The 22443-nt window shown below is 42.6% G+C and overlaps 2 protein-coding genes across 6 annotated transcripts in view; one reads left to right on the top strand and one right to left on the bottom strand.

The window, feature by feature from the left end:
* Window positions 1-3121: 3121 nt before the first annotated feature.
* Window positions 3122-9639, bottom strand: LOC112220647 (proteinase-activated receptor 4). Its single transcript, XM_024382482.1, has 2 exons — window positions 9458-9639; window positions 3122-5020 (listed from the first exon to the last, which is right to left on the bottom strand). The coding sequence occupies exons 1-2, from the start codon at window positions 9561-9563 to the stop codon at window positions 3948-3950; spliced, it is 1179 nt and encodes a 392-aa protein (XP_024238250.1). The 5' UTR covers window positions 9564-9639; the 3' UTR covers window positions 3122-3947.
* Window positions 9640-14934: 5295 nt separating this feature from the next.
* LOC112220533 (E3 ubiquitin-protein ligase RNF130) overlaps window positions 14935-22443 on the top strand; it is a 69943-nt gene continuing 62434 nt past the window's right edge. Inside the window, exons 1-2 of one of the 5 annotated variants that reach the window (XM_042303149.1) lie at window positions 14945-15106; window positions 15674-16133. In XM_042303149.1, the coding sequence (XP_042159083.1) occupies window positions 15866-16133 (268 nt within the window). In that variant the 5' untranslated portion in view covers window positions 14945-15106; window positions 15674-15865. Of the gene's footprint in view, window positions 16134-22443 lie in introns of all 5 variants that reach the window. The other 4 variants (XM_042303148.1, XM_042303150.1, XM_024382390.2 and 1 more) reach the window with 4 other exon arrangements.

Below are 22443 nucleotides of genomic sequence, written 5' to 3'. Positions count from 1 at the left end.
TAAAAGATATATACACTACCATTCAAATACAATATACACTACCGACTCCCACTCCTCTTTCTATTCCCGTCAGTGCTCTGCCTAGAAGGCCAGCATCCTGGAGTCGCCTCTTCACTGTTGACGTTGAGACGGGTGTTTTGCGGGTACTATTTAATGAAGCTGCCAGTTGAGGACTTGTGAGGCGTCTGTTTCTCAAACTTTCTCCTCTTTCTATTCTGGTTAGAGACAGTTTGCCCTGTTCTGTGAAGGGAGTAGTACACAGCGTCATAAGAGATCTTCCGTTTCTTGGCAATTTCTCGCATGGAATAGCCTTCATTTCTCAGAACAGGAATAGAGTAACGAGATCAAGAAGAAAGGTCTTTATTTGTGGCCATTTTGAACCTATAATCGAACCCACAAATGCCGATTCTCCAGATACTCAACTAGTCTAAAGAAGGCCAGTTTTATTGCTTATTTTAATCAGAACAACAGTTTCAGCTGTGCTAACATAATTGCAAAATGGTTTTCTACTGATCAATTATTCTTTGAAAATTATAAACTTGGATGAGCTAACACAACGTGCCATTGGAACCGTTTCCAGCTACCAAAAAAAAAATTCTAAGTGACCCCAAACTTTTGAATGGTAGTGTATATAAAACACAGGAAATCACCTTTTTGACAGCACTGCCCCTTTAATATGAATGCCTTTTATTTAGTTTAGTGGAAAAGAATATCAGCATAAAAGGGTTTCCTCCTCAGTCAACTTATCTGTTGTCCATCTAATCTCTAGCTGTGTTGCCAGAGTGTGAGATGGCCAAGTTTGGTCAACTGTGTAGCGGAAATTCTAGTAACAGGAGGAGGACAGGGGACAACTGGGGACAAGGACAGTATGGAGCAAGCAGGTATGGCAAGTTAAAGATGAGGACCCAGAGCAAGAGCGTGAGTGTGGTGATGTAGTGTCCACAATTAAAGAATCATTGTGGAATCTGAAAAGACCGGTATAACGAAAGTATGAAAGTGTACTTATTACGTGCACATGCTAACAGAAAGGAACGAGGTGGGCAGCTAGCTAAGTGTGTCATTGTACCAAAGTATTTATAAACTAAAAGTCAATCTCTTAAAATGTCATTTTCGTTCTATTATCTACAGTTGAAGTCGGAAGTTTACATACAATTAGGTTGGACTCATTAAAACTTGTTTTTCAACCACTCCACAAATGTCTTGTTAACAAACTATAGTTTTGGCAAGTCGGTTAGGACATCTACTTTGTACATGACACAAGTAATTCTTCCAACAATTGTTTACAGACAGATTGTTTAACTTATAATTCACTGTATCACAATTCCAGTGGGTCAGAAGTTTACATACACTAAAATTCCAGAAAATGATGTCATGGCTTTAGAAGCTTCTGATAGGCTAATTGACATAATTTGAGTCAATTGGAGGTGTACCTGTGGATGTATTTTAAGGCCTGCCATCAAACTCAGTGCCTCTTTGCTTGACATCATGGGAAAATCAAAAGAAATCAGCCAAGACCTCAGGCCAGGAAAAACACTGTAGACCTCCACAAGTCTGATTTATCCTTGGTAGAAATTTCCAAATGCCCGAAGGTACCACCTTCATCTGTACAAATGTATTTTTTATTTTTTTACCTTTATTTAACCAGGTAGGCAAGTTGCAATAGGCTGAGAGAGGCTGGACTGAGGGCTTGTAGGCCTGTTGTAAGGCAGGTCCTCACCAGACATCACTGGCAACAATGTCGCCTATGGGCACAAACCCACCATCGCTGGACCAGAGAGGACTGGCAAAAAGTGCTCTTCACTGACGAGTCGCAGTTTTGTCTCACCAGGGGTGATGGTCGGATTCGCGTTTATTGTCGAAGGAATTAACGTTACACTGAGGCCTGTACTCTGTAGCGGGATCGATTTGGAGATGGAGGGAACGTCATGGTCTGGAGCGGTGTGTCACAGCATCATTGGACTGAGCTTGTTGTCATTGCAGGCAATCTCAACGCTGTGCGTTACAGGGAAGACGTACTCCTCCCTCATGTGGTACCTTTCCTGCAGACTCATCCTGACATGACCCTCCAGCATGACAATGCCACCAGCCATACTGCTTGTTCTGTGCGTGATTTCCTGCAAGACAGGAATGTCAGTGTTCTGCCATGGCCAGCGAAGGGCCCGGATCTCAATCCCATTGAGCACGTCTGGGTCCTGTTGGATTGGAGGGTGAGGGCTAGGGCCATTCCCCCAAGAAATGTCCGGGAACTTGTAGGTGCCTTGGTGGAAGAGTGGGGTAACATCTCACAGAAAGAACTGGCAAATCTGGTGCAGTCCATGAGGAGGAGATGCACTGCAGTACTTAATGCAGCTGGTGGCCACATCAGATACTGACTGTTACTTTTCATTTTGACCCCCCATTTGTTCAGGGACACATTATTCCATTTCCGTTAGTCACATGTCTGTGGAACTTGTTCAGTTTATGTCTCAGTTGTTGAATCTTGTTATGTTCATGCAAATATTTACACATGTTAAGTTTGCTGAAAATTAACACAGTTGACAGTGAGAGGACGCTCCTTTTTTTGCTGAGTTTACAAACTGATATTTTGGCATACTGTTGTATTTCGTACTGTTCTTGATAGCTTTTCATAGCTTTTCATGTTCTCCATATTGTGGTTTGATATTTCAATGGAGTTTCAGAGTACCGATGAACAGAACTATTAACATGCTGATGGTGTGAGCTGGTTTTGATGTATGGCTGCTGTCTGAATGTTCCACAGCGAACGCTTGGCCTTGTTGTTCTCTGCCCTCTGTTTTCCTGTGAACTGTGCGACTCCAGAGTCGACAAGGAAGCATCCCTCTGTGTTTGATTTTGAACAAAAGCATTGTCACCAGATTAACAAAGGACACATTTGGTTTCCACTCAAGTGATGACAGAGAGTTTGAGTGTGAAAAATATGTTTGGGGTGATACATTCTATACAATTCTGAAGCACGAATAAAAGTCCCATCACTTTAAAAAAAAGTCAATATAACTTTACGGAAAGGAAATTAACCTGTGGATATCTTGTAAGCATAATACCCCATACTTCCATTGCAAATGTTGGGAAACAAATACCAGTGGAAACAATACAAGTTAAAATATTCAATCAGAAACATTTACTGGGTGTTGTACATTTGTAATTACTAAATTAACGATACACATTCTGACAAAGCCACATGATGTTTTAGTAACTAAATACTTTACCTTGAAAACATACTCTAGGATCTATAATTCATGAAGGAAATGTCCAAAACTTGAATTGGTTCCAGACATAAGCAGTCAGTCACACCTGGTATAAACAGAATGCATTCCAGATGCCTGCCCATTTTTTACATGGACAAGCCTGAATTTGGCCAAAAAGTCTAAATAGAAACAAATGGTGGCATCACTTACGTGATATGCTGTTGGTGACCTCACAGCTACAAGCAATGCAGTCTATATTCCGCAGACAATTACCACATAGCTGTAATACTGTACTGCTGATTCTGTACTCTGAGATATTCTTGTCAGTAAATAATCTATAGTAGGATATTCGCCTAAACAATACAAAACATACAAATACAAACATAACTATATCACACCTGTCCAGACCCACTAGCCCTCACCCCTATCTCCAGTGCCCTTTACTTCTGTCATGACAAAAACTGTATCTCTACATGATGATGATTCCTAAAGACTTAATCCTCCACCTCCCTCCATTGACTGCTTGTTTATGGGAATGGCACGGAAATGGCAAAGGAAGACAATCCATTTGGAGTTGTCTATGACAAGTCCTCACATCTGGTATAGCTGTGTGTACCGAGTCACTGAATGGATACATGAGATGTCTCACATATACCATAGGAAAACATTGCGTGCCACAACAATGGAGAGAGCCTGAGTCTGATCTAGGTGTCTATACGTCTAGGCTTCTATTGCCTATTGGCCTCATGCTGCCTCCCCCTCTGATGTCCCCGGCCTCTGACTAGACATGGACAGCAGTATACCCTTTGACCTTTGTGTCCCCTTTAAGGAGGACGAATAGGCCACCTGATTCCCCGTGGATGAGTCTCTCCCGTTGTTGCCGCGGCAACACAGCACCATCATGACCTTGTCCCTGAAGTCGTCGGAGATGTAGTAGAAGATGAAGGGGTTGATGCAGCTATTCAACGTGCTAACGGCTAGGCTAACCATGTAGGGCACATACAGATCCTCTCCATTGTCCACCAGATAGGAGTCTGAGTAGTGCAGGAGGAGGAGGATGTTGCTGGGCAGCAGGCAGCCCACAAACACCACCAGGACCAACATGGTGACGCGCATGGCGTGGGCGTAGCGCTGGCCTCCTGCCACCAGGGTGCGTATCACAGAGACGTAGCAGTAGAGGACGACCAGAAGGGGGAGCAGGAAGCTGAGAAAAAAGAGTGTGAGGAAGTAGGGCAGGAAGTAGTTCTTGTGCACCTCCTCAGGCAGCGCGTCATGGCAGGTTGTGATGCGCGGCTCATCTGGTGTGTAGGACTGGCGCGAGATGAGGAGAGGCAGCATGGCAGCCAACACCACCACCCACACACATAGGCTCATGTAGAAAGAGGTGCGGCGGCTGCGGAGGGTCTTGGCACCGAAAGGGTGCACCAAAGCCACGTACCGGTCCACAGCGATGAATGCCAGACACAGCACCGAGCCGTACATGTTGCCGTAGAAGAGCGCCATGACCACGCGGCAGAATGGCTCACCGAAGGCCCAGTCATTGCCCTGTAAGTGGTAGACGATGCGGAAAGGGAGCACCATCAGTATCATGAGGTCGGTGGCGGTGAGGTTGATGAGGAGGATGGTGGAGGGCAGCTTCTTGGTACGGAACAGAAGGACCCAGAGTGCCAGGAGGTTAGCCGGGAGGCCCAGAGTGAAGGCAATTATGTAGACGATGGGTATGTAGAGCACAGTGGTGGAAGACTGCACCTCCTTGATCTGCTTGTCGTTCAGGGTGGTGGAATTACACTTGGACATCAGCGTAAAGGAGCGCAGCCCTGTCCAAGAAGGCACAGAAGATTTGAGGATTCATTAGATATTATACATGCTACAAGCATTATACAAGGATTCTCAGGATACTGTATTTCATGTACTGTATGTTGATTCAAGGATTTAGTGTGGGCTTACATTACAAGTTTGACAATATATTTCATTTCATATAAACAGTTCGTACACATACTGTACTGATGTTTTATCCAGGAGAAACTTTGCACCCAAGCATTCAGACTCAAATTTCCTATCGACATGAACATGTGATTTACACAAAAGATTGAGCTGGGCATATCTCCAAATTAGGATTCAGCCCACTTTGTTAAGCTTGCAAGACTTTCACGTGTTTAAATCATGTTGTGGTGTCAAAGGGAGATTTGGATGACAATTTGAGTTACTCAAGAGGATCTCAAGCTAGGATTCAACACATTAACCAGGTTTCCATCCATAGTTTTTATGCACGTAAAGTCATATCATATAAAAACAATTAATGACAGCTGTGATGGAAACGGTCTTCTCAGGAAGACATCTGTAGCATCCTAAAGGTTTAGCCTACAAACTACAGGCCCCTCTACGGTAAGATGACTCTCAGGAACACGACTTGTCTGAAGGTAGCCCAGTACCAGTTTAAAAAATGAATCAAAGTATATATGGAAGTAGTTTGCCTAAAAAAGGTCTTAAAAATGTGTCACAAAATACCATCTGGTGACATGATGATCAGTGCTTGACTGCCATAAAAATATTCTCGCACATAATGTATTCTAGACTACCTGCACTGTATCTGCAAGCTGTTGGCTAGAGCACACATGCAAAGACTAGAGTAGGTACATTTACTATTTAAGTTTTTGTTGAAATGTGAGTTGAAAATGTGATGGAAACGCATTGAACTTCAGATTTTTATTCTGTACATGAAAACTTAAGCAAAAAAATGTTACATTTGTGTGCAGTATGTTTTCACACAGTGATGTTGATCTGCAACAAGTCCATTTGGTGTAGTGCTGAGCGACTAACCAAAATGACGGTTATTTTGTTTTTTAAATACTAATTGACCAATGTAAGTTGAGTATTTGAATTCCATCTGGTTCAGTTTTTTTCTGTGAGCTCAAGGCGCACATTGCAGTTTCTCTAGTACTCTGAAACTCCATTGAAATATCAAACCACAATATGGAGAACATGAAAAAGCTATCAAGAACAGTACGAAATACAACAGTATGCCAAAATATCAGTTTGTAAACTCAGCAAAAAAAGGAACATCCTCTCACTGTCAACTGTGTTAATTTTCAGCAAACTTAACATGTGTTTAAGCATCATTTATTCACATTGCTTTATAAGCGAAAAGCATTCATGTCAGTCACTACCATCATGGGACTTTTATTTATTGTTTTATTCTGTTACAGCATTCAACTCAAATAATCAAAACCGAAATCAAAAACCTTGATCATTTTTTTTATAATCTAACCAAAACAACCTCAAAAAGCACTAATTGCTCAACACTAGTTTGGCGGAAACACACCACTGGTGGGAAAATGCACATATTTTCTTTATATTCACATGAAATCTGTGGCCAATTTCAATGGAAACCTAGCTATTAAGAAAAAATGTGTCTCATCAGCTTCAAAAGACGCTAGGGTAATGGGAGGGATCAAGCAAGAACATTAAAGTGGTCTGTGGTGTGTCCAAAGGTCAGCTTGACTCATCACATCCTCAAGCAGATCGTCTAGATGCTGAACAAATAACCCCTTAACTGTGTAATTGACATTTACTCTGCAGCTGAAAGCTCATAATGACCACATGTCCCCTTTGAGACCTGGATGCTTAATAAATATTAATCTATGTGAGCTGGAAAGTTGAGAGTTAATGTGCATTAACCTAATAACAGCACTAAGTGTGGTAAAATGCAAATGTATATTTTGGTATCCAGATTTAGCACTGTTATAGGTCTACAGTTGAGCATGTAGTGGCCAGGGTTGAGGAGTTACATGTCATCTGATTACCCCCAAAATACTTAACTGGAATCAGTTACTGTAACAATCTTTGTTGGAAGGATTGGACCAAGGTGCAGCGTGGAAGGCGTTCATCATGTTTATTTGTATTTTTTTACCCCTTTTTCGTGGTGTCCAATTGTTTAGTAGCTACTATCTTGTCTCATCGCTACAACTCCCGTACGGGCTCGGGAGAGACGAAGGTTGAAAGTCATGCGTCCTCCGATACACAAGAAGCACTGCTTCTTAACACAGCGCGCATCCAACCCGGAAGCCAGCCGCACCAATGTGTCGGAGGAAACACCGTGCACCTGGCAGCCTTGGTTAGCGTGCACTGCGCCCGGCCCGCCACAAGAGTCGCTGGTACGCGATGAGACAAGGATTTCCCTACCGGCCAAACCCTCCCTAACCCGGACGACGCTAGGCCAATTGTGCGTCGCCCCACGGACCTCCCGGTCGCGGCCGATTACGACAGAGCCTGGGTGCTAACCCAGAGTCTCTGGTGGCACAGCTGGCGCTGCAGTACAGTGCCCTTAACCACTGCGCCACCCGGGAGGCCCCCATCATGTTTATTCATGTGAACCAGCAACGAAACAGTAAAGACTAACTAAACTAATGTGCCGCTTTGAAATGCAAAAAGTCTACAATACAAAAACAAGATCCCGCACACACAACAGGTGGAAAAAGGCTACCTAAATATGATCCCCAATCAGAGACAACGATAGACAGCTGCCTCTGATTGGGAACCATACTAGGCCAACCTAGAAACGAAAAACCAGAATGCCCACCCACCCTAGTCACACTCTGACCTAACCAAATAGAGAAATAAAAGGATCTCTAAGGTCAGGGCATGACAGTTACATTACCAGAGAAAATATTATAATCAGATTACAGATACTTTATAAAAACTTAACTTCTTGGATTACTTTTAAATTCAGAAATTATGTTTGCGAGAGAAAAAAAAAATACATTATGACACCTTGCTGTTTTCTCAAAGTTTAAGTTTGTTCCACCTGAGCGAGTCACAGACCACTATGATGACACACCATATGCGTTTGATGGATCTTTCTTGTCTTCTTCTTCTTAATGCCTCTAAAGGGAAAAGTAATCCAAAAGTAACTGAAAGTTATCAGATTACGTTACGGAGTTTGTGTCATTTCAAAGTTCCGTTACTGATAAACATTTTGGACAGGTAACTAGTAACTGTGTCAATCCACGAAATGAGTGCCTTTTGCATCCCTTTTGATATTTTAAGTAGAAATTGTCCAACAAGATTGGATTTTAACACAGAGAAATCAATCAATCAGATTTTTTGTATTAATAAAGACTTACTAATGTGAGAAAATTCATCATTTTGTCATGCCCCTCCATGCACCCTTTGTGACTTCTAGAAAGATTTTAACCCACTTAACCCCAAAATGTCTCCAAGTTTCACCATCATTATAAAGCCCTAGTTATTTTTGTTGCTTTGACAGTCATTTCTGAAGATGATTATTTATTTCATGTGATTAGTGATTCATTTACATCTGTCCCTCATTTTAAGGTCAACACTTTCTCGTGAACTAGACTGTTGTTTTAATATGGTGGATCTATTCCTTTTCAAATATTTCTTTCAAAAGAAAAATGTTACATCTAAAAGTCAAATCATAGTGTAAAAGCAGGTGAGTTGGTTCTACTCTTTTTGGCCATTTTCTGGTGTTTAGTGGTGGAAAACTGTGTGGGTCGAGCATAGCACGTCAACTGTGTTACCCACTAGATAGTCAGGCTAGACTTGTTTGAACATTTATTCAAAAAAATTGTGAAGCTTGGATTCAATTGCCACTCTGTTGCACACATAAAGCTTACATTCCCCCTGTCACAAGGGTATTTATGGCTGATTTAAGATGAAATAGTCAACCCTGTTACTTTTTTTGGCACTTAATAGGCACTTACTATAATATTTGTTTTATTTCACCTTTTGAGATGGGAAAACATGTTTTTTTTGTATCAAGTTGAACATGTGCTCTTCATGACCAAATGTAATATTAGGTCAAATCAATTGTGTGTTGTTGTTTTTTTTACCAAGTTCCAACTGTAACGGAATACATTTCAAAATGTAACCTACCCAACCCTGGTAGTGGCTCAGTGTTATGGACACATTTTTTCAAATCAGCCATGGAATTCATGCTTGCTGCGGTTAAGCCATAACAGCTAGGCAGCAGGCTAAAGTGAAAGTTCCCAGAGAGCTCAGGCCCATTTCAGTGAACGCATTCCTACTCTGTAGATAAGAGGTATGTTCAGCTTGCATGCTGGTTTCTTCAACATAACAAAAAAAACAAGATGAGTAAGATTGAACATGAACACCTACACACAAAAAAGTCACACACATTTTGAATGTTTTATGATAAAGCCTCGGTTAATGGTTTGCCTGATGTAAAAAAGACCGAAATGAGTTTCGAATGAAGAAGAGATGCATCAACTTACGGACGCCAGTGCATTCCTCCGTGGTGGAAGAGGGGGAACAGCCATGTAGAAGAGAGGAGAGAAAGAACAGCAAAAGAAGAGTCCCAGCTGGGGCAGAGAGAGCCATGGTTCAGTAGAGGATCTGTAAGTTGTGGCTAGGAGGTACTTCCGCAAGCAGAGAGCTGCCTCACACGCTCCTCTCCCTTCCTTTCTCTTCTCTGTGTTACACAGCCTCTCCTCCCATTACCACCTGCTCAGTAATATATTTTAACCTCTGACTGGAGTTGTGCGAGTACCAAATCCACTTGATGAAAGGAGATGCAGTCTGGAATTTGAATCTGAAGTGGCGGTGTAGAGCTGGTTCTTTTCTTACCAAGTCCACTTGTATTGCAGTGACTGTCTCTACAGTGGCAGTCACACACAAACACATTAAAAAACACACAAACACATACTTAGGTAAGTGTCATTGTGTTCAAGAGTACCATGCTCTGACGTTCATTGAAATATCCTGTCCTAAGCAACGCCGACACACTCCCCATCCTCTCCCTTTTAGCAATCTTTTTCTCATCCATACTGGACTCAATAGTACATCTTCAGACACCATTTAAAACACAACCCACAAAAATCAAATCAAATCAAATCAAATTTTATTTGTCACATACACATGGTTAGCAGATGTTAATGCGAGTGTAGCGAAATGCTTGTGCTTCTAGTTCCGACAATGCAGTAATAACGAACAAGTAATCTAACTAACAATTCCAAAAAAAACTACTGTCTTATACACAGTGTAAGGGGATAAAGAATATGTACATAAGGATATATGAATGAGTGATGGTACAGAGCAGCATAGGCAAGATACAGTAGATGATATCGAGTACAGTATATACATATGAGATGAGTATGTAAACCAAGTGGCATAGTTAAAGTGGCTAGTGATACATGTATTACATAAGGATGCAGTCGATGATATAGAGTACAGTATCTACGTATGCATATGAGATGAATAATGTAGGGTAAGTAACATTATATAAGGTAGCATTGTTTAAAGTGGCTAGTGATATATTTACATCATTTCCCATCAATTCCCATTATTAAAGTGGTTGGAGTAGAGTCAGTGTCATTGACAGTGTGTTGGCAGTAGCCACTCAATGTTAGTGGTGGCTGTTTAACAGTCTGATGGCCTTGAGATAGAAGCTGTTTTTCAGTCTCTCGGTCCCAGCTTTGATGCACCTGTACTGACCTCGCCTTCTGGATGACAGCGGGGTGAACAGGCAGTGGCTCGGGTGGTTGATGTCCTTGATGATCTTTATGGCCTTCCTGTAGCATCGGGTGGTGTAGGTGTCCTGGAGGGGAGGTAGTTTGCCCCCGGTGATGCGTTGTGCAGACCTCACTACCCTCTGGAGAGCCTTACGGTTGAGGGCGGTGCAGTTGCCATACCAGGCGGTGATACAGCCCGCCAGGATGCTCTCGATTGTGCATCTGTAGAAGTTTGTGAGTGCTTTTGGTGACAAGCCGAATTTCTTCAGCCTCCTGAGGTTGAAGAGGCGCTGCTGCGCCTTCCTCACGATGCTGTCTGTGTGAGTGGACCAATTCAGTTTGTCTGTGATGTGTATGCCGAGGAACTTAAAACTTGCTACCCTCTCCACTACTGTTCCATCGATGTGGATGGGGGTGTTCCCTCTGCTGTTTCCTGAAGTCCACAATCATCTCCTTAGTTTTGTTGACGTTGAGTGTGAGGTTATTTTCCTGACACCACACTCCGAGGGCCCTCACCTCCTCCCTGTAGGCCGTCTCGTTGTTGTTGGTAATCAAGCCTACCACTGTTGTGTCGTCCGCAAACTTGATGATTGAGTTGGAGGCGTGCATGGCCACGCAGTCGTGGGTGAACAGGGAGTACAGGAGAGGGCTCAGAACGCACCCTTGTGGGGCCCCAGTGTTGAGGATCAGCGGGGAGGAGATGTTGTTGCCTACCCTCACCACCTGGGGGCGGCCCGTCAGGAAGTCCAGAACCCAGTTGCACAGGGCGGGGTCGAGACCCAGGGTCTCGAGCTTGATGACGAGCTTGGAGGGTACTATGGTGTTGAATGCCGAGCTGTAGTCGATGAATAGCATTCTCACATAGGTATTCCTCTTGTCCAGATGGGTTAGGGCAGTGTGCAGTGTGGTTGAGATTGCATCGTCTGTGGACCTATTTGGGCGGTAAGCAAATTGGAGTGGGTCTAGGGTGTCAGGTAGGGTGGAGGTGATATGGTCCTTGACTAGTCTCTCAAAGCACTTCATGATGACGGATGTGAGTGCTACGGGGCGGTAGTCGTTTAGCTCAGTTACCTTAGCTTTCTTGGGAACAGGAACAATGGTGGCCCTCTTGAAGCATGTGGGAACAGCAGACTGGTATAGGGATTGATTGAATATGTCCGTAAACACACCGCCCCTCAGGTGTTGATGCCAGAAGAAAGACATTCCTGTCGTTCTTCGGAATAAGCTTACAGTATGTCAATAATCATGCACTGGGCATAGAGGATGTGCTTTCCACCCAAAGACAGAATGGAGAAATATCCAACTATCGCTTTTATGTGAGACCTGGATTATTGTTTACATAGCTTAGTTTATTGCTCCTCTTTAGGATTGTGGCACCAACTGAACATATTTGTGCAGTTAGTCCTTAATCTGCACACATACCGAACCATTCCAAACCATACCATAGCAAACCATAACAAACCATACCATACCTAACCATACGACAGTTGTGTGGTTGGACTTTGATCATAGCTGACACACGGTCAATTCCATGGTAACAGAATGACGCTGAGACACTTTAAAAGTACCAAACAAAAACTACTGATTGACCAATACAACGTTACAAAGGCACAAATATCATACCCCCAAGACATGCTTACCTCACCATTACAATGACAGGGAATGTTAGCATGTCTTGGGGTTATGATATTTGATTCTCTGCAGCGTTCTCACTCATCATTATTCGTGATTAATTCATGGTTATCAGCAATAATGGTAGCATAATGTAGAAGTGTTTCGAAACATATTCTATTCTTATTTACAATAAGTGACACCAAAATGACACAATACATTATTTACCATGTATTTACATTGGGCACAAAATAATCTGAAACACAACCAAAATGAACTGCAAATGCATCCAACACGTTTGTAGAGTCACAAGCTTGATTTAGTCACTGCAGACTAGGAATATGGGACCAAATACTAAACTTACTTTATTTATAAGAATCTGTAGTGGTGTCAGTAAGTTTGACCCCTACCTTTTTGAAAAACAAACGTGTACTTGTTAAACAAAATATCTTTCATGTTGGTCTGTATTAGTATAACCTAATATAATTTCCCCTGTTTTTAGCATACAATATAACTCACTATTTGAAGAATTTACTTTATACAGACATTAGTGGTCATAATTAACAAGGGTGTCAATCATTTTGGACCCCAGTGTATATCTCTTATTTTCTCACCAAATATAGACCCTTATCTTTCATTTGACCCAAATGTGTTGTGCTTCTATGAACTTCACATTAATGTTAATGGGGCTTTTTACATAGAAATGCCTACATGCAAACTGCACAGAACTACATTGTCATTTTCATTTTACCTAATTCATAGTTTTAATAGTCTACAGACGAGAATGGATGTAGATTAGATTTTTTTTTTATACAGAATTAACAAAAGTATTCATTTCTTAGAAGTCACTTTTGCCTAATAGAGTATTGTTGGTCCGTATTTAATTAAAATAAACAGGAACTTACAAGACACAAAATGTTGTAGAGTTCTGTTTGGCATTTTCCAGACTGTTCACTGTTACCTACTTCAACCACCAGAGGTCAGTCTTGACAAACAAAAGTAAAAAGCGCAACTGTTTTCTTGAGCTGAGAAAATATGTGGGTGGAATTTGGAAAATACTCCGTTGCCTGTAGGCCCTGCACGCAGTCTCTGATTCAACAGAACGTCAGCAAGACAGCAACAGTGGTATGTATTAATATAGGACATCTCAAACCTAATTCCACTACTGATAAGAGGGCAGAGGAAGCGAAAGAATACCTACATAAAAACAAATGACAGGCACAATCAATGTTTCTTAGGCAAAAACAGATATTTTATATCAGAGACAGCTCTGACACCTTTATTTACTTCAATTAAAGTAGACAGCATGTCGCCCCCTTAGTTTTTCTGTCATATCAGGAGTGACATCTCGAAGATGCTGTAGTTAAACAGCCCATCGTTCCTAATTTACTGTAACTTCAATCGCCCACCAAAGCTTCGGTGATTTAGTTCACAGCCATCCAGCCATACATAACAGTATCCAGGTTTGATGTACTGTAACAACAACCCAGACATCTCTCTACTGTCTGTACTGCACCTCTTTGATCTTTACTGCACGACTCCATTGAGAATTAGATCTTATATCATTCAGTCATTTTCCACCTAAGCAGGTCTCTCCAGTGCCGCACGGATTTAGTGACAGGAGCAAGCCCGAGCGACATGTATCAATTAGCTTGTCACTGAGCCCCGGGTGGCCGCGGGCTCTCTTCTTGCCAAAGGTAAGCCGATCCCTCAATGTAGCCACCTGCCTGGTCTAAGGGGAGACAATTTACTCACTCCTCTCCTGTTGCCAGACTCCCCCTCTCGTCCTCCACCACACTCTCCCTCTCTCCTGTCCTCCTCCGCCACACTCTCCCTCTCCTCCCCATCAGTCCCCCTCTCCTATCCTCCTCTGCCAGAATCCCTCTCTCCCTCATCCTCCCACGTCCTTCCTCCTAGTCATGATTTTAATAATGGCTGAAAGTCTGTACACTGGCCATGGACTGGAGAGACTCATCTCAAACTCCCCCGCTTCATCCTGAGTCTACTGTTGGCTGTTAGTTTTAAATCGACTGGCTTTTGTGCAGAGCACAGCACAGGTGGGAAAATACAAGAGCCTGTCAACAATGGATAGAGCTGGACCAGAGGGTATAGTGGCAAATGGACTAAGTAGTGGAACACCAAGGGAAGCCATTTTGTGTTCAGATTGGAACAGTGTAGCACACACACACACTGTGTGAAGGGGATCCATAATATTTGAGCAGGTGCTCCTTGTCTGGATGATTGTCATTGTCATTCACCAATTGGCCTTGGTTAAAACAGTCATACAATCTCAAAATTCACAAGATTAGGCTACATAAAGAGATCTTTATAGCTTAGTTTGGTTTTGATAGCATAAACCTGTCACTGCAGGATAGTGACATATTGGTTCCTCTAATCAATAAGACTATAGCCTACCAGTTTAGAACATGTCTTGAAAACGTTTAACCTAATTGACTGCCTACAATTGGATATGAGGGACACTGTGACCAAACCACGCTTTATCAGTAGGCTATAATTGATTGAATAACGGTACCATTAATGTTGACAGGTGAGGTGATTGTAAGGCTATCTACAGGTGGCCGTCTTTTCAGATATTGAGAACGTTGGCGTGATGGTAGGCCTACAAGCGCAGCTGTCGTCTAAGTCGCGCTGCGCTTGCGCTGTGTGGATCCAGAAGGAAAAGACCAGAGAGTGAATCGCATTATCGTTGTTTTGATGGCAAGGGCCACTGAACGTTCATAATAATAAAGCAAGTGAAGAGGTTTTGTATCAATATCGTTTTGGTTCGAGGAAATGGAGAAGGTAGGTACCGCGTCATGGCTTTCGAAGCTGTGAATCAATGCGAAAAAATGTGAACATTAGTGGCTACGAGCAAAGGTAGCTGGCAATCATTGGCACGCTATTGTGAACACAAATCCGTAATGACAGCTGTTCACTTGTGGCAATAATACACAGCTGTAACGTTAGCATATTTTAGAAAGACATTGCCACTCAGACAGCGTGCCGGCTATTAAAAATCTGGATACGGTCTATAGGGTTTTCATAGCCTATGCATTAAAATTAGAAGGTTATGTATTTGTTATCGGGATAGCCTGCTAAGTACTCGACCGATATACATGCGCATTATAGTTGACATTAATATAGAGCCTATGATATTCAAATAAAGGGCTCTCCTTAGGTTTTCATGCGATTAAAGGTTAAATGGATTGTCTTGTAATATTAAGCAATTGACACCAAATAAGAAAATTATAACATAAGGATATTGTCATCTGCCCAAAGCCATTTAATGTCATTATTTCAGCTCGTTTCCCTACAGATCTAATGTGCGCTTTTATTATTATGTATTGCTTCGTTCCAAATGAAGTGTAGGCGACACATGTATTGGAATAAGACAACTGTGTGAAGAGCACAGCATGTTTTTATGACGGGACGCCACACGGAAGACGCCGAGCCTCTGTCTTTTTTTATTTTTTTTTTGTGTGGGGGGAATCGTTGGAGTGGTTCGATTCCCTGAATAACAGCTTGGATGTAAAGGGGACATTACAGTAAGACATTCCGAAGATGCCCAAGAGGTGGACCACAGCAACGCCATGCAGCTATCTCCCGGTCGTCTTGTTGGTGCTCGTTCTGCCCAGATGTATACTGTCGATCCGTGCCGACAAAACCATCAGCAAGGAAGACCATGTTAGTGCTACGGTCAATGCCACCGTACTTGACTCAAAAGGCAATCCTAAACAAATTCTAACCAAAGACGATGGCATGTACGGACAGAATTCACCGAAAGTGGACGCGAAAGGAATCGTGATTGCACCTGCACCGAATCATGGAGGTAGGTTGGCACAAGTGTGCCACACTTACTGCTTATACACAGGCAGACAATTCAAATATTTTTTAACTAATTGGTCTTTTGACCAATCAGCTCTGTGATAAGAATTCGGCTGACTGTAAACGCATCCATTGTAGCCTACCTTTTACCGGCAGCGATGCATCATTGCATGCATGTTAAAATGTATGGTATTAATGCATGCATTACTTTTTGTACTCTATTAGTGTATTTTTGAGTGATATTGAGGAATTGCCTTGTACTCAAGGTGTCAATAATACTACCCACATAGGCACACACTTTGCTTCTAAGTGAAACCTGTTCCCATAAAATGTTCAAGTTCCAGACATTGCATCTGTGTAATCATCAACATCAGTGTGTGAATGAGAGAGAGATACTTTTCATACAGAGACCCTTTTTGTTATATTTTCTAAAAGCCTTTTATAACCTCTAACATCTTATGACACTCATTTAAAAGAATAAGGGTCAAGATTTGACGTTGTCAAGCAATTTTATCTATAAAAACATTGAACTATTTGACTCTGCTAGTGACACACACAGTAAACCAGACAAATGCAGTGCCTCACCAAATGACACACGGTGACAAACTGCTGTGACGTTAAAGACCCTTTTGAAGGGCCTTCTACCAAACTGCTGCTGGATTAATAAATGCCCAATTGTTTCGGCAATATTTTCCTGTTATTTCACGATGCAATATTATCACACTCTTTCTTCAGTAGTCGCATTTCCCCTCCCGCCCCGGTTATGGGGCCACAGGTTGGAAATAGACAATGTTTCTGCGAAGCTAAACTAATTTCTCAGAATATTAAAATAAATCTCTGACATGGACTACTTCCTGGAGATTTTCATTCACATTCTATTTTGTTCTGAACTGAGCACTATCTCATTTTCAAGATTTGCAAACAGTGGTAACTTCTCTGTTCAAATTTTAACCTGTAAGCTCACATGGGCTTTTTGGCTCTCCTTGCTGTGCAAACTCATATTTGCCCCATTTCCCTAAACTGCTTGTTTGAGTGCCTTCGGGTTAATCTGGTTGTGGTAAACAGACTGGATACAGCTGTCCTGTGTCTCCCTCCTCAGCTTTCGGTAAACACTAAACAGCAGCGTCCCCTAAATAACTAAATGTGTGTGTGTGTGTGTGTGTGTGTGACTGCATTACTGAGCATAATTTCACCCTATAGCTATGAACATTGTGTACTCTCTTTTGGTCCACTTCTCCCCTACTCCAACAACCATTAACCAGGTCTCTAAGCTACTGTAGTAGAACATTACATAGTGGGTAACTTTAAACGTTTTAGCTGAATCGTCCTGGTCCTTAGACTGTGTTGCATGTGTATTGCAGCGAAAGGCCAATGGGGATGTACTATGTCAATAATGCCACCGATGGGGGGGGGGACATATCATCTTTCTGGCGTCGTAGGTGTGAACCTACGATCTTCACCGATCCTCTACGTCTGTGAGAGGAAGAAAGAGAGGAAGCAAGTAAACATAATTAAAAATGTTTCTACCTTTTTGTTCTTGGCATAAGGACTTTGTTCTGAACAGTTCTTTGTCTTGCTTGCTCACAAAGAACAAAAGGATACCCTTTGAAAGGCTTTTACTCGTCCCTTTGGAGGATGATATGGAACACGATAGGTGTGTAGTTGCTATGGAAACTGAAGTGGCCAGAAAAGCAGCACTACGGTTGTCATCCCTGTTGTGGGTAGAAGGCACCTTTTGATTTGTCCTAAGTGTATCACTTCAGTATGGGCTGCCTAAAGTAGTTACAATTCTCCTGTTCTTGTAATGTCCAAACGTTTTATCAATGACTTAATTGGTTGAAATCTGATTTAATGTAATTTAGCCTTGTGTCCTTGACTCTACCTTGTTTTTGGTGTCACTCGGGTTGATGACCAATCACCTAGTTTCCTTTGTCTGCTGCTGGTGCCGTAGTGGCAGTTTGGTCTTGGGGGAGTGGTGTGACCTGTGCTTACAACCCTGCTAGTGATAGTCTAACCGCCAACCCGGTCAGGTAAAGTGGAACACCAACAGTATGTTAGCAACCATATGACCAAAGGAAGGACTAATGATCACCAAAGTAACAAATGGACTTGAGTTTGTATGACTTGGGCCATAGTTACTTGGTAGATCCCTGTTGTTGTGTATCACTTCAACGGGGAAGTGCTATTAGTCATGATAAGGTTCTTCTGTTGAAGGGTTTACTGGACTGAAATAAAATTGGTTTCCCCGCTGGTCTGACAGAAATCAATCTCTTAGCACCACACGTGTACCTGACTTGATGGAATTATCATCAGCACTCCATTTGATTTCAAGGATGTCGCATGGCTGTTGACTGGAAAAAAAACCTTGCTTTGGCAGTCACCTGCATTCCATTTGACACTTGTGTTCGTATAGCTGAGGAAATGAGAAACAAAACGACTTAGCATAAGGTAGAAGTTGCCCGTGTAACATTTTATTCTAATGTAGCCTGTTCCTCAGTATGAGACTACAGCATCAAGCCTCTTTGATCACCCACCTTCACTTCTATCTATCCAACAATCCATCCACCTGTTTTGCAGAGTCACTAGTGCTAGGTGTGTTTCAGGCCCTTGGCTTCCAAATACTGTGCTCAAATTTTTCCGACTGCTATTATAAGAAATGTAACACGTTCTCCACCAGGACCCAATATTGTAAGGACTTCATAACAATGGCAAATATACTGCTGAAGTGGCTGCCAGCTGTCGCTTCTATGGAGGACATGAATAGAAATGGTAACAAAATCCTGGCATCATCAAACTCTGACTGGATTCTTGGCAGAATCAGAGCACCTATAATGTACAAATACTCTTTTCACATTGACCTTTTCTTTGTCTGTAGCCTTTGAAACCTGACCCTTAGTTGTGCCTAGGACATTTTAATTCACACTACGCTCTGCTGATATTTTGAACCTTGAACTCTGTTTTTGGTCTGTTAGTGTCAAATTACTCAAGGTGAGGTGTCAAACCAATCGTATCTGTTTAATTCAGGTCTCTTTTTTTATATTAGGACAGTTTTTAATATCTTGTAACATTCTCACATAACCTTTTTTATATCCCCTTAATTAAAAATGGTTTATTATACCGAGTGTGAGTACCGGTAGTACTTCAGGAGAGAAGTAAAAACATGATTTACAACCTCCTCCAGATTCAGGGCCTCTTGGAACATAAACCAGTTGATTTAGCACTTCCTGCCTTTCCATCTATGGCTCTCTGGCTGCGGAACCGTATGACTGAGGCGGAAGACATATGGTGGGGAGATCAAACGATCAGAACCAAAGCTGTTCTGAGCCCTTCGGCGAACCATAAAGATGAGCAGTCCCTCGGATGAATCCTTGCCTTGCTGCTTCTCTCCTACGCTCCATTTACTTCGACTAGTCTCTCCTTACCACAGGTCTGACTCAGCAGCCAATGATAAATCATTCCAGAAACTAGCCAACCTATCAAGACATTCAGCATCCCACTAACATCCAATCAGAATTAAGACAGAGCAGCCTTGTCAGATGGATGGAGGCCTGATGTAAAAAATACTTGGCCAACAAGACCATGTGTCAATGGAAACCCTATTATGCCATTGCATAGTTGCCGAGCCCAGGGATTTGAGGTGCTTGAGTGGGCACACATGGTGGTAAATGACCCTGGCAATGCGTGGCTCTGTAGGGATGTTGGCTAATTAGCCTCATCCCAGGACATGGACGACCAACTCTCCCTAGCTACTGGGAAGAAGGAAGGACAACTGTCGGCTTGCCCAGTTATTTGTACTGTCCTTACAGGCTGCCACACTTGAAATTGTGCACAGCAACTGATGGCCAAGGCCGGCCTACTCATTAGGCAGGATTAGGAGTCAGATTGAAGAGGGTGACCTTTTCTGAGCTAAACTGACCAAGACACGCCTCCAACAACACACAAAACCTCACAAATCTGCCCAAAAACAATGACAATTTCTCTCAACCAGTGGCATATGGGCTTTTTAGGTGAGCGCTGATGCCGCCTTGTGATACGCAGTGCTCATTCTGTTAGACGGGGGCACAAAATATTTCACTTACCCATTCCCATCGTGCCTCTCCAGGGAGCTGTTGGAGAGATGCATCGCTGCGGCGCTCCACCAATGTGCCGTCATAAAAATCATCTAACATAAACCATGTAGCAGATACTCTTTCTACCATATCCTGTCTGTGGCCTTTTCTGCAGCCTGCAGGCTGGCGATACAATGTAATGAGAGAGAGACTTTTTACATCATGCAGGTTTCTCCGATCAAATAGTCTACTCACAACTGCTGTCCAGGAGTTTCTTTCTGTTGGCTAAATTGTCATGATCAATGGTTTCAAGTTTGAATATGTACATTTTTGACTAGCTGATCTTAGCGAAAAAGAAAATGCTTAGCGGGACATGCAATGTAAAAACATTACAAATAGGCTCAGGTTAACTCCAGAGGGGTGGCTGGAGTCTTTGACAATTTTTTGGGCCTTCAAGTCATATACTGTTTGTTCTCTCTGCTACCTCACGGAAAGAGGTAGGGGACCACCAAGTCTGGGACCAAAAGGCTCCTTAATAGCTTCTACGCCAAGCCATAAGACTGCTGAATAGCTAATCAAATGGCTAACTGGACTATTTGCATTGACCCTCCTTATTTTATTACTGTTGTTTTGCAGAGGCTCGATGTACACTCACTGGACTCTAACCACACACTGACACATACTACACCGACACTCCAACACACACACGGACACACACACTTGCATATTGACACCACACACACTCACATTCCTTCACATACGCTGCAGCTACTCTGTTTATTATCTATGCCTACTCACTTTACCCCTACCTACATGTACATATTACCTTGACTAACCCGTACCCCTGTACATTCATTCGGCGCATGTGACCAATACAATTCTATTTGACAAATATTGGTAGCTGATATTCAGAGCTTAAGTAGCCAACATGATTAGTCACAGGAATCAGGACTAGTAAAGCCAATGCAATGGCCTATTTTACAAATGGTGGGCCTAACACAGGGATGGGCATTCATACAATTCTATTGCAGGCCTATATTCCAGTAAGGACAGACCAATGTCTTTCGGATGTCTTTTTTTGTCCTGTCCAGACCAGTAGCCTTTGTTTGGGGCATTCCAGACCAGCAATGATTTCCATGGACATTTGTTTTTGGTTCGGTCTGGACCAGCCTTGATTTGACCCAAACCTAGACGTCTATGTGTGGTTCAGATTTTGTCAGTTCTGGACCGGCCTTGATTTAGAAATGACGACGTCTTTTCAAATTTCATTCAAACCTGATTTAAACATCCAGAAAATAAGCATTCTCAATGTTTCAAATTTATTTCTGTTAATTCAGAACTGAAAATGAACCTGATATCAACGTCCGGAAAATACAGATTTTAGTTTTGCAGGGCAGCAATATTTTCATCTCACCTTGGGCGGCAGAATAGCCAGGACCTGCTTATAGCTGTACTACTGTATGCCTTGTGAATGTTCTCTCAGTATCGCTGTATCTACTGAATCACACAATTAATATTCAAAAGGAATTTGGGTGGTAACATGTAATACCATACAACATACACTCTGGTCAGTGGTGACCATTGACAACCTTGGTAGTGGTGTTCCATCCAGTGTTCTGCTATTAGACTGCAGCGTATTATTTCTACTGTGTGCTGCTAGCTAAGGCCCGGTGAATGTGAGTGAGGGAAGCCCTGGAGCAGATTGAGGGAGAGATCAGTCTCCTAAGCCCTCAGTGATGGTGACGAATGGGACTCTTTTGATTGGCGGAAGGGTGGTGAGTCGAACAGAACGCTCCATCCGCTTTATTAAGGAGAAAAATGTGCCGTTAAATGGCCTCGGCCCCACCAGACTAGCCACAGAGACAAGATGAATGTGAGCACAAAGGGCAGCAGCATGGCACTCTGTCATAACGGCATCTCTCTGGAGTTTTACTGGGGTTTTACTGTACTGTACATTTGGTATTGTTGGTATATTGAATAAGTCCCAATTGGTTGTCTGTGGTAGGGTGGATGCCATGTGCCCTGCACAATTCAGACGTTTGTTAGCCTTTTGTTATTTGATTTATTTGGATCCCCATTAGCCAACGCCAATGGCGACAGCTCGTCTTACTGGGGTTCGACATATAACGGAAAATGCATTACAGACAAGACTTTACAATTGACGTACATTTTAAAAACATGAACGTGTGTGTGTGTGTGTGTGTGTGTGTGTGCGCGTGCGCGCGCACGCGCAGCTATCAGTTACACATGTCAGTACATGCATAC

The sequence above is a fragment of the Oncorhynchus tshawytscha genome, linkage group LG21 (genome assembly GCF_018296145.1).
Source record: "Oncorhynchus tshawytscha isolate Ot180627B linkage group LG21, Otsh_v2.0, whole genome shotgun sequence".
NCBI lineage: Eukaryota > Metazoa > Chordata > Actinopteri > Salmoniformes > Salmonidae > Oncorhynchus > Oncorhynchus tshawytscha.
The sequence above is the reverse complement of the archived record's forward strand: the minus strand, read 5'-3'. Positions and strand labels throughout refer to the sequence as shown.

Excerpts from the sequence above, each read along its gene's own strand:
- LOC112220647 (XM_024382482.1), bottom strand. The coding sequence starts at position 9,563 with ATGGCTCTCTCTGCCCCAGCTGGGACTCTTCTTTTGCTGTTCTTTCTC. Across the intron at positions 5,021-9,457 it reads GGAGGAATGCACTGGCGTCC|GGCTGCGCTCCTTTACGCTG; the intron begins GTAAGTTGATGC and ends CTTCTTGGACAG.